This window comes from Egretta garzetta, unplaced genomic scaffold, assembly GCF_000687185.1.
Source record: "Egretta garzetta isolate BGI_Z169 unplaced genomic scaffold, ASM68718v1 scaffold1007, whole genome shotgun sequence".
In the NCBI taxonomy this organism is placed as follows: domain Eukaryota; kingdom Metazoa; phylum Chordata; class Aves; order Pelecaniformes; family Ardeidae; genus Egretta; species Egretta garzetta.
Genome location: NW_009260361.1, coordinates 161,309 through 178,047, shown reverse-complemented (window position 1 = coordinate 178,047; position 16,739 = coordinate 161,309). Strand labels below are relative to the sequence as shown.

The 16,739-nt window shown below is 36.0% G+C and overlaps 1 protein-coding gene across 2 annotated transcripts in view; it reads right to left on the bottom strand.

The window, feature by feature from the left end:
* The window catches only part of PPP1R13B (protein phosphatase 1 regulatory subunit 13B), a 48,021-nt gene that overhangs the window by 11,101 nt on the left and 20,181 nt on the right, over positions 1–16,739 (bottom strand). Inside the window, exons 4-9 of one of the 2 annotated variants that reach the window (XM_009643000.2) lie at positions 7,103–7,204; positions 5,902–6,076; positions 5,317–5,513; positions 3,141–3,305; positions 2,202–2,382; positions 321–476 (exon numbers count right to left, since the gene is read on the bottom strand). In XM_009643000.2, coding sequence (XP_009641295.1) covers positions 321–476; positions 2,202–2,382; positions 3,141–3,305; positions 5,317–5,513; positions 5,902–6,076; positions 7,103–7,204 — 976 coding nt within the window. The remainder of the gene's footprint in view (positions 1–320; positions 477–2,201; positions 2,383–3,140; positions 3,306–5,316; positions 5,514–5,901; positions 6,077–7,102; positions 7,205–16,739) is intronic. The other variant, XM_035898474.1, reaches the window with a different exon arrangement.

Genomic DNA, 16,739 nt, shown 5'->3' with positions numbered 1-16,739 from the left:
TATATAACCTGAGACATACTAAAACGTGCTTTGGTGATTACCATGAATTTTCTAACAACAATTAGAAAGTTTCAAGGTTTTTCAATGAAGAAAACTCATCCCTAGTATACTACTACAGGGATTGAATTTCCTGCAAATCCGTTTCCTTCAAAGATGAAAAGCAACTTCTCAACGATTTTACATTTCAACAGCATCTTCTGCATGCCAAACCACAACACAAGTTCTAAAGATGCTGTTTAATATGCATCTGTATGCAAGAGCTCAGATGACCATATTAAAAACTGAGTTCTTAGCTAGCCAGAGATCTTCTACGGACTCACAGTGCTGGGTGTCAAAGACAGTAGGTGCCAGGCGGATGACATTGTGAGCAGCAGACTGAAGAGAAGTGGGAGGTGACAGAATAGGATCCACTATTATGTCTAAATCAGAAACCTTCCAGGTGTCTGGAGATTTTTTCACACACCCACAGTCTGTCTCTACCGGACACACCAAGGCAGATCCAGTTACACAGAAAAAGAAAGAAAAAAGTGGTGGGAAAATTATAACAATGACAATGGAGAAATTAGAACAGGAACACGCAGATAATGAGAAATAAAAGCATGACAGTTGAAAAAAATTCTCAATTTCTTTCTTCCTGGGAGCATGTAAGCTTCTCCTTGCATAAGTCTATCTTGTAGGACTTTGTTCAAGTACATTCAGAGTAATAAACACAAATTCAGTCCTAAGGTAGAATAATTACTTTTGTAAAATCAAACCCTTATCAGTCAGAGACCTTGTAACCTCCTGAGGTAGTCTAGCAGTGGGTATGTATATCTTCTGAGGTTGATATTTACAAAATAGTGAATTACTTTTGATTGGTGAACTTAAGTTATGAGCTGTCCTTTCCCATACCTGGAAGAGGAATCCACAAGTCTGGAGACAAAACTGTTGCAAATCTGTCACTTCACCCCACAGTCAAGCTATTCCATATTCTTAAAGACTTTTCCATAAAACCACAGTGATGCAGTTTATACAGCCTTTGAATTAATCTAAAGGTATTGTTAAACCACTAATAATAATATAAATGGAAAAGACTGGGTTTCTTTAAGTTCTGCTTGGATAGTTTCACTTCCTGACCTTGGGTTTTTAGGGAGGCAAGGGGCATTTCTGTCATTCCTTCCTACAGAGATGTTAAGACTGTCTTCCCTCCATCTCTTCCTCCCCACCTGGAAGCATGCTGCAAGCTTTCCTGGAGTATTCAGTTTTAATTACTGGAACGTATGTGAATATTGCAGAGGCTTTGCTCTAGTGGTTATTGCTTATCTCATTTTTTAGATCTCTTCTAGGAGACCAGGTAAATTAAGTCCTGTGGTTAAACCCATGGGGTTGTTCATTTTTATTTGTACTATGCGCATTTTCCTAGCCAACCATTTCTTAAGAATTCTGATTTTGCTAAGATGTGAGCAGAGAGGTGTGATTTGCCAGAATGAGAACTTAAGGCACAAATGTCATGACCTGCTTCCTTCAGTCTCCAATGTAAAATAAAAAAAAAAATAAAAATATCTATTTTATAATGTAGGTGGCATTATTAATTATGGGAGACATGGGAGCCAGTTTTGGACATGAAGTTCTGAGGAGTACTCTGTAGGGCAGCTCCTTCATTAATGAAGGCAAAAACAAGTAAACAGCAGCAATGCTAAAGTTATTGCATTTCAGAAATGCTTCAAGCACCACAAATTCTTATACCTCAGCTGGAGCAAAAATCTCTATACTTTTATTCTACTTTCCTATTTAGTCTCTTTCTGAGAAATAAGATTTTTTTTCTTGTTCACCAGCTTCATTTTACTTACAAAAGCAACACACTGTATAGTTTGCCACAAAGTTGATTTCATTATTATATTCAAATACACAAACTAATTGAAAAACTATTAAAGACAGAACACAGAATCTGTGAAGGAACATGTGCTCCTTTTAGCACTGTATCAGCTAGTAAAATTTCCAGGAAAATGTTCAGTCTTCTAACAAAAATTCATGGAAAGAGGCAAAAATGCTTCACATCAAATGACTAATGTCCAATTCACAGAATAGTATCAAGACATCTAAAACTTGCCTCTTCCAACTACAGAGATTATGCCAACACTGGGTCTATTAAGATTAGTCCTTTTCTTTATTACTCCTTTCCAAACTATGTGTATTAATAAACACCACACTTAAGTGCTTACCAGATTTTGATCTTCCATGTGTTGAGCTAGAAGCAATGGTGAGAGACTGTGGTTTAACTGGATCTACTGGTACAGCGTAAGTGCCAGCACTTGGAACTTGGATATAAGGTCCTACTGCTGCCACCCTTCCTGAAGCACTCAAGGATGACTGGGGTGATGAAGTTCCATTAATACGATTCAACTAAAAAAGTCAGACAAATTGAAACGTGAACTTCCATTTAATCTAGGCATTTGTGCATGAACAGGAGGTCTAAATTTAATTATCTAGAACCATGCACTGTAGCTAAGAAATGTTACTTATTAAGTTACCATACTCCATGCTTCTACCCCCCCCCCAAAAAAAAAAGTAAAAATTCTATTCCCTAAAATCAATACCTCAAAAATTAAATTTCTCAGCCACAGCACGTACATTTCTTGTAGAAACCTTTATCTCTATAAGGTCTCTTTCACTGTGCCTTTCTTAGGCAAATGGACTAACATGAGTTCTTAAATGATCAAATATGTTTGGGTTTTTTTTTTTTTTAAAGCAATACCTCTAGCTCGGAATACATATGGGAATCCAGAATTGATCTCTCTAGTCCTTAGACAAATGGTCTACTGTGCAGCTGATTTCTTTTCAAAGTTCCAGACAACTATTAAAGACTAACTTTATCAGACCATTTGTATTCTTATCAATTTTCTATATTGGAAGATCAGTATTTTATAAAAAACAACCTTTTTGTGCTTTCATGCTTTGAAACGCAGCCCATAATCACACTTGCCTTCCTAGAAATATAAACTACTATTATTTTTAACACAGTACGGTCTGTGCTATGAAGAAAAGTAAAATAGGTTGTTTAGCTGTAATTGTATTACTCAGCTGGGAAAAAGTGAGATTCTATGTAGTTTTTATAGGCTCTTGATAAACTAAATGGTGGCCCTTTTAATAGTTTATCTTACAGGAATGTTTTCTTTTTGACGTGCCTCAACTTTTTTCTTGTATAGTCGTTCACGCAGCTCATTGATTCTCTTGTCCATCATAGCCACCTCCATATTACGTTTGTTTAAGAGTTCTTTCTGCTGCTGAAGCTTGGAGTTCTGCTCCTGGTTAAGCCTGTTACGAATCTTCAAAAAACCAACCAAACAAGCAAGCAGTTGTTAGGACAGTTACTTCATTTTGTCTGTTGTCAAGTTGTTTTTTATTGAGTGTTAAATAACCCAAAGCAACTTGGATCAACTGTGGTCTGACATCTCTAATGTTCTACTTCACAAAGCCCATCAAATTAGCATTTACAACCATGAACAACTCCAAAAAGAAAGCAGCAAAATAATGTCCTAATAAACTAGTGGATACCTATTAAATACACATAGGCTACATCCCATTTATAGCAAATGGACTGAATAATTAGGCACAAAGACATTTCAGAACTGAATTACATCATGAAAAAATAAGTCACAGAAAATGTTTGTTAGATGTTTAACCACCAGGACAGTTTGAATATCATGAAAACTAAGTGATATAAAACTTATAAGAGAAATTACGCTATTGATTCTGATTCCAGTTCCACTTGAAATTTCTTGATGTCTGGATGGGAGATTAACTGAACTGCTAGTGCAGGGACTGGGCACAGATTTTCCTCTCTACATGGGGATTAAATTGAAACCTTCAACAACAGGTTTCCAGTAAGATTAGGGGATGGATTACCTTTACGGTTTAAATCAAATAAGACAGTCTTTATAATTATTTCTCTTGCTTTCCCATTGGCATTTTTTCATACCTTCAATAACTCTGACAGTATTGCCTCAGTGTTCCAATTTTCATGGTAATGTTACACACACAAAAAAAAACCTGAGGCAAATTTAAGTCTTGATAAATGTGTATGGGATCATTGTGAAGCACAAGAGAAATCTTAATCTATTGAGCATCTTTGCAAAGCACAAGAGAATCTTAATCTATTGAGCATCTTTGCACTTAGAAATAGTCGAAAGGTTCAACTGATCTGGTTGAAGATGTCCCTGCTCACTGCAGGGGGGGTTGGACTAGATGACCTTTAAAAGGTCCCTTCCAACCCAAACCATTCTATGATTCTATATGACTTGTATAAATGGGGAAGAGAAAAAAAAAAAAAAAAAAAAAAAAAAAAGGAAAAAGGACCCTTATTCCTAATTCATGAAAATAAATGATGGATTAATTTTTATGTTGTATTTGCTCGTGTAAAGAAATTAGTGAGAGTAATTTTGAAATTTAAATTAATTTTGAAATATTAGATATATTAGAACTGTTGCCTTGCTCACAATAAAGTACATGAGTAAACAAAAAAGCCCTCAAATCCTGACACACTGTCACACAATTAAGTATTTCATAACTTTTAAACATAAACCAAAAATTTCAGTGTAAACAGAGTATTTAATTTATCTTGCGAGAACTACACTTTCGATGCAACAATCTTGGAGGAAGAGATCTGACAGTGATACAGGGAATACTGTGTGAATATACTGCAGCCATAGTGCACTATCTAGTGCAGTGAATACAGTGCAGCTTCTATTTTTGATGGTTCTGTTAAAATGTGTTATTTAATTCCTATGTATTTTGTTTATTTATGCCAGACAGTGTAGCTATACTTTCACAATATATTTGACATATAATTTTGTTCACTGTCCAGTCATGTCTCCAAGATGACATCTAAGTAAGCTTGCTACACCCAGTTCTTTGCAAAATAGGAAAGTACTGAAATGTTGGGGTTTTTGTTTGGTCAGGGTTGTTTGGCTTTTTTTTTTGCTTGGTGGTTGTTGTTGTGGTTTTGGTTTTGTTTTTTTTTTTTAGGAGAGATTAAAACAAATACTAGATTATGTCAACATTCAGTATTTCAGTATTAGGGGCTGCAAAATGCCCTTTAGAACATTTGCACACTTTGTATCATTATGTGTGTATGAGCAACAGGAAAAGTAGGTTTTAAAGCTAATGAAATCCTGTTTTAAAGGGAGTTATATACTAACTACAACCTCACATGTGAACAGCATTCCAATACACCAGTTTTATAAGATGTCACAGAACCAAATGGCCACCCGTAAGAGCAGTAACACAAGTTTGTAGAATCTACAGCTATCATCCAAATAGAGTCTCTCCATTACTTACCTGCAGCTCTTGATACAGCTTTTTTAATTCTACTGCTGCAGGTCCCGTCATTTGTCCATTGTAAGACTGAAACCCATTCAGTTTCCCTTTCCTTAAATCCTCCAGCTGCTGAGTAAGTTGATCCACTTTTAACACTGCAGCCTGTAGCTCCTGCTGCTTTTCCTGGAACATGGCACTTATATGCTCAATTTCAGTTGCTAAAATTAACAAGATAAAAATACCAAAAAACAATTAGGTAAAGGAGAAGTTGCTAATTTTTTAATTCTACAGGTACTGATAAATACAACAGACTAGTTTAAAATCTAGTATATGCATGCACACATAAAAAATTTATGTGTTGGGAATTTGCTAACAGTCATATTTCCTAACAGTTACAGAATAGACTTACTCTGACTTTATGCCTGACTATATAAAACAAACAAAAAGTTACATCATATACAAATTTCATAGAAACACCCTCTGTAAGACAAAAAACATTCTACCAGAAATCCTGCTTCAATGCTATATTGACTAGCAATATAGCATTATTCGCTAATCATGCAGTGAATAGTAAATTAAATTAAATTACTTAAAAATTCCACATACATAGATTGCCATTCATGATCTTGCTGTAGTCTACTTGTCCTCTCATGGCACGGATTTTTTTCAGCTTTGTTTCCTGGGTTTCAACACGTTCTTTAAGTTTTTGAAGCTTTTCACTCTCAGAAACAGACTGCTGCTGACGACGTTCTTGCTGCTTCAGGTAACGCAAACGTTGTTCCTGACAAAATGAGGTTTCAGACAAGAGGTACCCATTATCCATTTACTTAAAAAAGTTAACTTAGAAAAACCCATCATCATGATCAGTGGGGTTTTTTATTTCCAGAAATGAGAAAAAGTTGTATCTAGTTAAAAATACGTATCAGTCCTCCTACAAAAACTCTTAACGTTAATTGAACAAATCTGGTTTAGAGCAGAGATTAAAGATTTTTTTACACCAAGCATCAAACTTACATATATGCGCAAATACAATCCTAGCCTGAAAGCTCTAACACATCTGTGAAGATTCCTCTGGCATTTGTCTTCTGCTGCTGTTAACACTTCCCCTGCTGTTGCAAAATGAACTTCCAATGCTTATCCAGCTTCCCAAAGACGACAAAATTTGTCTGACAGACTATTTTAAATAAGCTGGCCTACTGAAAGATAACGTACCAGTTCTAAACAACAGTGCTTCTGCTGGGGACACAAGGAAAATGTTTCTTTTTCTACATTATTTCCATCAAAAAAATAGCAAAGGAATTGATGGGTTGATTCTTAAGTACTCCAAGCATCCAATGCATACTGTGTAACACCTACAACAACGTCAAAAACATTAAACCCTCTCCCCACTCTGAAAACATACTTGGATTCTTACATCTTGGAGACTTTGGAAATATAACATATGAATATATACAAAGTAGGCATATTCTCATCTCACACCACTATTACTATACTGGAGTGAACGAGCTACTGAAGATGAGCCTGATCCATCACAGATCATGAAGTAAGCCTCACACAAGAGACAAATAAAGGCTAACAATATTTTTATACAGACACAGAACTGGGTTTGACACAGGTTGTTATACTGTCATTTACATGGAAATGTATATTGCCTAGGTTAATCTTAACTTGGTAAAATGATGGATTTCTTAAGCGCTTTCCTGAGCTTATCTAGAAAGAATTAGCATGTTTTTCTGTATTCATGAAACTTATGCTTGCATATGTTGAAGGGAATTCGTATTTATTATGATCTATATACAATTATTACCTTAGCAACCAACATTTGCTGTTGATTTTCAATCTGCTGCTGTTGTCGGGCAGCCATATCTTGAAGTTCAGAAAGAGTGAGCTCAACACGTGGATTCCCAACCTGCAGAACACAAAATGTTACATAAATGTGTTGACGTATATTAAGTGTTCTGACTAGAGAAGCTAAATCCCCAATCCTCAGAGGAAGAATAATGATAGATACCTATGAAAGAGTTAGGAATCTCAGAGCAGAAAGAAAGGACACAGACCATGAAGGTACCAGGGACACAAAAAGCAGAAAGAGGAAAAGCAGATGAAAGAGGAAAAGATGAAAGAGACAAAACAAACAAGAAAAAAAAGCCCTTATGCTACATTTAACACTGCTCTGCTAAGATGTTCTGTAGAACTGGTACACAGTACTGGTATGGCACATGTGATAACACACATGCAAACAGGTATTTCAAGCAGTAATTGCAGTCTGGGGCTTCTTTCCTAACACTTTCAGTGTAACTGCCTTGGCAGCTGTAACTGGTGGTTAGCATTATTTACCTAGCACAGGAGAAGACCACATGAGAACCCTTAGATAAAGGCTGTTACTAAGAGATGGTGAAATTTCCTGGCAGATTGGAGCATTTAAGGTAAGAATCTGTGAAAAACAGGCTGTACAAAGCGAAGCAAAGTAAAGTTGATCCGCTGTGGATAAGTAAGTGGCTATTACTGAGCGAACTTTGAAAAGACAAGATATTAGTGGGGCGAAAAGACAAGATATTAGTGGGGCTTTATCACTCCTTTTGCATTCCAAAACTAACAAATAATTTACAAAATTGCTGTAAAGAGGCAATTACTGAAAATTATTCAAAATTTATATGACACTGTGACAGTGTGAGACTGAATATTATGTTTTTAAAAATGAATGCATTTACAGTATATTCAGTTATATCAACAAATATCATTTAAATCTATATATTAAATTACTTCAATTAAACCATGTATTTTACTATGCTATCACAAGAGAGTGCAGTGTAACAAGACAAATTCCAGAAGCTGACATTTGCCCAATACCTGCTTTTGCTACTCAGAAAACCAAACCCCACAACCTTAGAATTGCACGTTTTAACCACAACTTTAGCATTTGCACAGAAACAGAACACCAGCCTTTGAAAAATTATGCGTAAAGTTCAGCATGGCCCAACACCTGTTTCAAGGTATTTACATGTAATTCAGTCAATGTATTGGATCAATGTAAAAGCTGTATTACTGCATTGTAACAATTCAATAAACAATGTAGTATTTTCGCCAAACTACATGACTGCACTGTTAGTAGAATGAATTAAAACTACATCATTTCCTATCCCAAATATAGTCAATACTGCTAAAAAAGAAAGAGAATTAAATATTTTGGATAGATTGATAAATAAAACTGTTTCAAATTAACGTTTACAAAATGGCATGAAGTCTAAACATTTTACAGACAAACAAAAAGAAGGAGGGGAAAAAAAGAAAATAAAAGAAGAAAACCCCCAAACACCTCCCCACCCCAATCAATCATGCATAAGATTGTGGATCTGATCAAACCTCATCCCAGAGGGAAGCAGATTTAGCTGCTTTGCTTTTCTGGGCTCACCCTACTGACTCCCGATGCAGTTCTGAGCGATCTTGTCTGACAACATGTACCCTGCAATACTTGAACTTCACTCTACAAAAAGTAAAATTCTCCTCTAACATCTTGTTGATTGATCAAAGTGTCTCAGCCACTTTGAATGGATTGTTTCATATTCCTACAAATTCCTATTTAATTGTCAGTTCTCCAATTTATGTGTAATACAGAACCATTCTTTTAAGCTTAGTCAGGGAAGCAAAACAGTATTTGTTTTAAAATAAGTGATTCCCCCCTCCCCCTTGAACTCCAATTAATATTTCCAATATTAATATTAATTAATAGTGCACAATTATTCAGGTAAGATATGCACCTCAAGGTCAGTCACTAAAATGAGCCAGGTTTGGAAAACTAACTTTTAAAGTTGCTGAATCTTAGATGCATGATACAGACATGTCAGACTAAAAATTGTAGAGAAAGTTATTGTCCCTCTCTGAACATGTCCTACTGAATAAATTATGGAGCAAAATTATAATTCTGAGTGGATACTACAACTGAAACTCTTCTTACTAGTCAACAATAATGAATAGTATTTATGGTAGAGAAGTGATTGAAAAAAAAAAATAAATCTATGTATTTATTTACAGTTATAGCTATATGGAATAGTGGAACTGGAACAAAAGGTAAAATCCACCCAAACCACTAAATTCTGTATTTCAACACTTTGTTAGTGAACACAGTAATTAAAAAAAAAAATAAAATAAAAATTGAACTTAGTAGTGTGTACTTTTATTATTAGCATGGCTTATGAAAGATGAGTCCTTCACAATATTCTTTAAGGCCGAATAATTTGTATGCACTTGTGGCCACCAGCAAATAAATCAAAGAGAGACATTTTATTATTAAGTACAGACTGCAAGGCACTAATTGGATAAGAAAGTAAGGAAGCTTTTCCAAGTGTCATCCACAAACCAAAATGCGCTCACTTGAGACAAGAAAATAACATGGAAAAACCAGATGCTGCTCCAAGAACATGTTCAGGCTCTGCTGACTTCCTTTGGCATGGCATGACCACCAGAAAAACCTTAACCTCTACATCTGCTTCTGCTGGACTCTGCCAGTAATTCTTAAAAGGGGCTCAGAATGGCTTGAAGGCTTCCCTCTGGATCACCAATTTTAAAAGTAAAAAAAGGGGTGTGTGTGAAGCAATAGTATTTGCTCCATACACATATACTCTGTTTTAAAAATATACAACTTGCATCTGACTATGTAAAGTCTTCCCAATGCTTTCCTCCTTTCTGCTTTGATCATCAGTTTGTTAACAACACTGATAGCTCATTCTATTTCCAGTAGTAGTTTTCAGTATAATACTGTCCAAGAAATAGAGATGTTTTTTCTGCTAAGAACTCTTTTTAAAGAACTGTATTTTTAAATATATCCAGACTCAAAAAATGGTATCTGTATAGGGGTTGTGCATATTTCAAGGTAAAAAAAAGCCATTTCACAGAGTGAAAATTACAGATTTTCTAAATGAAAAACATAACCTGGAATGCACAATGATGATAAGAAACTGGTTTGTAAAAGCACCAGATACAAAAAACCAGTTTGATCCAAAAGCTCAGAACTTTTACTTCTTTAAATAAGCATATTTGAAAATATATCTTATAATGCCTGAAAAAAGTACTGCATTATTTTGTATTATGTAAAATATAGATGATTGATTATAAGATGAATGCAAATATTATCTTAGCCTTGAAGGAGCTATTAACTATTGTAAAATGTTCCATTAAAAAAGTAATGTCTAAAACCCTTTTATACATCGCAAAGCACAAAAGCATGGGAAACAGTGATAATTAACCATTGAAATATAAATGCTCTATGAGAAATCTTTTAATGTTTACCTCACTGAATACCCATGAGCGTCCCTTTCACTTAAAATAACTCCACTAAGGAAAGAAAAGAAGAGGCAGCTGAGGAAACAGTTTTAAACCTGTAACTTCACTCGCAGTTTGTTCTTTTTCATCCACATGGCAAAAGCAGTAGACAGACCAAGGAGAATTCCTCTTCAACATCAAATCAATTATTTTCGGATAGACTGTTGCTTATTTCAGGTCTCCAAAACAGGACAGCATCATTTTTGAAACAGCATGAAGAACACTGAATCGTCCTCTTGCTGAAATCTAGCTGAATCTATTAGTTTAGCACATTTCATATTAGTTGAGTCTGCTGGTAACAATCTATATGCAACCACCACCACTGAAAAAAAGTCAGTCTTGGTCCTTCTTCAGAACCTCAGGTTATTACATTTTCTCAGTTCTTTAATGAGGTTGTTGGTTTCTCAGATTCTTAAGTTCGTGCTGTTCTTACTAGTTATTAACAGTTTCATCCATGAAGTCACTCACCCCTCATAACAAACATGAGCCTATTGTATTTAAGGTCCAGACCTCCTCCTTTCTCCTGCAGCAAGAGAAACCTAGCTCCTGCAGAACCGCCTTCCCAAGGAGGTACTAAAGAGCCACTACAAATATCTACTCCTCCAGATTCCACAGATTCATTTGCTACGTGGTGATACATCAAAGCAGACAGTTGTGCTGAATCGTAAATTTCTTTTCATTGATTCACAGAAGCATTTACACATAGAGATGAACTCCTGAATAAAATGCTATAGAACATGCACTGCATTATTAGGCACTAAGGCAGTATTATGTATGTCTCATATATTCCTTAACATTGACAAGAATCTTAAAAAAATTGTATTTATTGTGTTTAGCACGCACTTTAAAAGGTCATGATGAGAGACAGAATTTGTAATGAACTGGAGTTTCGGCTTCTGACATTACCCTCCTACTACAGATTAATATTTTACCATTTGATGATTAATATTTTTGAGACAGGTGAGATGAATGGTACAGTAGTAATTAAATTGTTTGGGAACCAGTTTACAAGCTGCCTCAAACAAGTCATACCTTAGGCATTTAATTAAGAAAAGGAACCTCCTTTAATATTTAATTCTACACATCAGTCTTGTCACACTGAAAATTCATTTTCTTGCTCCTCCGTCCTTTCTTCCTACCCTCACACGATGCTGTTCTATCATCACAAACTCCCCAGTCTACATGCTTCTGAGCTATTATAAAATGGCTTACTCATTGGCAACCCAGAATAGTAAATGAAAAATTGCACCTAAATTCAAAATATTTCTTTGACAAGCAAAGTGTACTGTAGTCAAGACATGTAAGCAATAAGGGCAGATTCCAGTGGGTTTCTGCCTTTACTCCCATCAGAAAACTATCTGTTAAGAGGAATCTAATTACTGCAATATTAAAATAAAAAAAAAAAAACAAAACATGAGACTGATCTTTTAAAATAGATTATTGTGTAAAAGATGAAAATTAGAATGTGGCTTGATTTTATGCATTTCTTTGCCTCCAGTCTAAGCCACGAAGATACCCATTTTGGATCATTTTCTAAGTTTGCACTAGTAAGAACAGAAAGCTACTTTGAAAATAATAATGAAACATATACCAAACCTACACCTGAGACTGTTATAGTTTCAGAAATAAGAACTTTAAAGGAAAATAACAAATATTCAAAAGCATTTCAGGCCACCATAACAACTAGTGATCTCATGTTTAGCTTCAGCAATGCCTAGCCACTCGAATAGCCAGGGTAAAGCACAATCTAACCGATTACTTGAAAAAGAAAACCAGAGCAGTACGAGAATTTACCAATCATTTCCTGCACGCTATCTCTTTGTATCTTTTTCTAGGTTTGCAAGAGCCACCGTGTCATTAACTTCCCTTATCTGTTCCTTCCCTCTTTTTAAGATAGGTGTTCACACCCATCTCCCACACAATTCTTCCTCAGTTGCCTTCCCAACGCCCTGCACTAGAAAGTGTAGGGTTCAAGTACCTCAAGCCTCCTGCAACTGGCCAAGCTTCACCTTCTCCTACGTGTATCCTTGTACAATGAACTCTCTCTCTCATATGTTTTCTGGTCTTTTTTCCTATCACTCACCTTTCCTATCCATCACCTTTATCCTTATTCCCTCATTTACTGTTTCTCTTTTAGTACTTCAGTCTACCCTTGTCACAGTCAGAAATGACTCTGAGGTTAAACCACCACTTGCCACGGTCCAACACCACCTAGATAAAATGTAATCAACCAGTGTGCAGGGAGGTGAGAAACTCTGCCCCTTAGCTTCTGCCTTGGCGCCCAGAATGGCTGCTTCTGACTCTGGCCATCAAAAGGGCTACCTAGGAAGTTTTTCTGCTTGTATCCCACTGCTTTCAAGCACCTATTAATTTATTGACAAGCCAGTACAGAGCAGCTACTAAAGATAATGCAGCATATATCCCACCCACAACTCTGCTACACTGTTTATTCTTTACATAGGCTGCCACTCTAAAATTGTAGTACAGATAAGGAACATACTTGCCAAATGGCCTTTTTTACTAAAAAAAAAAAATTTAAAAATAATTAAAAAAAAGCAGCAGCAGCAATCCTTCTCTGAAGTCCTCCATACCCCCCCTCCCCAAAACGTTTGTGATGGTAAAGGTAATCATATCCTCAGCCAGAATAACTGTGAAAGAAAACACTATCAGGGTTGGGAAAGAGCAGCGGGAAGACCAGGGAAAGGCTAGAGATAGTGGTGGGACACACACCCACAAACCACAAAACCAAAACCCCAAGCCTCTCAAAAAACACAGTCCGAGGACAAGATCAGTACTGAATTAGAGGCAGAAACAGAGAGAGAGAGAGATCCAAGAATCAACTCCTTTGAGCTCATGATTTAAAAGAATTTACTCCCCCATGTGGGATTCATTAATGAGGCACACAACTTCTGCCATGGCAAAAAGAAAACATCATCTTCACCAGCCTAATAGGAGAGGACAGCAAAGGCCAGAAAGGTACCGCGAGTTGCTCCCGAGAAGGCTTAAAATGCCTACATAGAAATACAAAGTAAACCCTCTCTTTCTACTGCACATACTGAAAGACTCAGCTTTTCATTATCTACAGCAGTTTTAAGTCACCGTTCCTTCCTAGGGCAAATGAGAGAATGCAAAATTTGCCTCCAGACTAGAAATTTACCTTTGTAGAGCTGTCAAACCCCAGAAATCTATATAGCTACATGACAAACACAGAACTGACAGGTTTGGGACTAGGTATACGAGTATGTGGGCAAAGGAAGTGAAGTGTATTACATAAATGAGCATTTTCGCACAACGAAGCAGCCTGACAACCATAAAATGAACAGGGGTAAGTTGGAGCGCTCACAGCCAGTGAATTCCAGACTGGGATCAGGGCTCTGACCATTCTTAGCCTCCCCAAACCAGGGAGCTCTCACCCCAGCGGGCCATCCCTGCATTTTCCTTCTCTGTGCTGCATTTACAGCAAAGGAAGAGCTACAGCTCTGGCTGCACAAATACCAAATTGCCAGAGCAGGGAAGAAAGGAACAGCTTGCTTTGCCTGCTGAATCTAGCAAAAGACTTCCTACTTCTCCCATGCTACCTTGGACACAACCAGAAGAAACCTATCAGTCACATGTAGCTTTTCTGCCTTAAGCCTCACTCGTAGTAACATAGTTTAGGGGATGCTTTTACTAGCCCAGTTGGCAACAAAGCTTTACAGGTTGCTGATAATAGCCAGCACAGACTTTGGGTACCTGTCCTCAGCACAAGAGTAGTGATGGGGAAAACAGGTGGAAGTTTTGGGAGTTTATTATACCAGTCTGTATCAAATAGGTCTTACATGGAATGTATGTGGCCTCCTTGTGCTGAGGACTATGAGATGAGAACACAGGATGGAGCATCTGGTAGATATCACCACATCGAAGAATTCTAATGGATTCTAATAGATTTTGACCACATCTTCCATAAAACCAGAACCTAGTGCTATGCACAACAAAGACAACTTGAAAACCTTGTGTGAAAACTCATATATAACACTATAAAAAGGCAAAAGAAAATATCTGGGTTTATTTAAACTAAAATACTTTTTGCTGGTCTCAACACGGATGGCATTATTTCCAGTTTAATGGCTTTACCCACAGCTCTGCCTTGCATTTTTTTTAATTGGGTCAGAAATATGCCGATAGCAGAAATCCATTTAAAAGAATCCAATGACAATAGCACGTGCCTTTTTTAGCTTAATGGAAATGAACAAGCTAATTAAACCCAGTAAATGCAACCGGAATATTGGGAATTAAAGGTAAATATACCTAGCATGTGCTATCTCCTTACAATCAAATGATCTTGCAACTAACATTACAAATGGAATCTGATAGCTTCACTCAGAAATTTAGAATAAAAACATTATTTTATTTGTGCAAATAAAAACATTATAGTTTCTCAGAATAAACACACTTCAACTGTATCACACTAAAAATCTCACATTATCTATACTTGATAAAACCTTAACATCTCCCAAACTATACTACCTTGTTAGCAATTCCTCCAACTTGCTGATGCTAGTAAGTCGCTCTATATAATAAAACATTTAAAATCTCTTCAGCATAAGCCACAGACTCCGGATTTCCTGTTTTCCCATATTGCTTTCTTAGAAATATCACAAGTGAGTCTGTCCTCTATTTTGCAGGATAACAACTAAGAAAAGGCAGAACTTAACAAAATCAAACCAATGTTGAAATAGATTTTCAAAACTAGAAATGGATTTAAGCATATTTTGGACATCTGCTACAAATGAAATCAACTGCTTATAAATTTACTCCTACAATATAGGAAAGTAATACATGGAACTCATTTATTCAAAATACTTTCTTCCTTCCTTGTCCTTACAGACACTCTTAACAGCCACAGAAATTTTAAGCATGTTTATATTAACTGTAGTGTCAGCTAAAATACTGAGTAGCTGATTTGAATCAAAATATCAACCTCATACGCCTAACAAAAGTAAATTATCTTAAAAGAAATTACATATTCTCATAGAAAAAACAGATCAGTTGTGCACAAAACTTCAGACCTGTTTACAATACCAGTATTTTTACTCAGAGTAATTTGAGTACAGCTGATCATGACATTTTGAAGTAAATGAGCTTTTGAGAAGGTCTTAAAACTTAAAAACAATAGCAAATGCATCTATCAATCTGATTAACTAAGAATTTCAATTCAGAGATAAGGAGTGATAAAACCCAAACTGGTCTGCATTCTGGTCATGTGACAACGAAACCCACAATCATTTAAACTAAAGTGCAAAAGCTACGCAGTATTAAAACAACATGTCCACTGAAGTGTAAAACTAACACATTTTGAAAAGTAATTAATTACCGGTTCACTATTTTCCCCTATAATTGTAAGAGAGCACATCTTTATTTTGCAGCACTGCCCATCGGCTGTAAACATTTGCGCTGCTTCAACAGGCTTCAACTCCATGTTTCTGTTATTTTCTGTTTACACTAATTGTTTAACTGTTTGCTGTGAACAAGCCAAATCAACAGCTGTACACATCTTAGGAGTTCCTGCATGGCTTTTTGGCTCTGTGCAATCAATAGGAGGTAGGATATTTTTTAATCTTATTCCATATGAAATAAAGGTTTCCCCAAATTCTTTATCAATGTGAAAAGCTGTCTCTCTGCATTCATCAACAATCAGCTAACGGAAAAGGCTAGTGGATTTTGCCAGCAGTAAAAGACCTAATCACGGCAAGATCAAGCCAGCTGTCAACTACGATCAGCTTGATTCACTGCACTTTTCATATTCAATGGAAAATGTTGAGCAATACTAATTTCTTTTACAGATATCAGGTTAAACTGAAAATATAAAAATACAGACAATTTAGCTTTAAAAACACATGAAGTATTTGTTCTGTTTGTATTTTTGTAGTATTACCAACTCGGTACAAAACCTGAATACCAAAGAGATCAAGAAAATCACTACTTTTTGTATTTAATTTTACTGTTTGAAGTGACAGAAAGCCATACCACCTGAAATTTAAGAAAGAGTTTATTTATTAACAGAGACTGTTTAAGATAAAAGGCAAATGGTAAAGTCAGAATAGATACCACAATCTTTTACAAATAACATTTCCATTGCTATATGC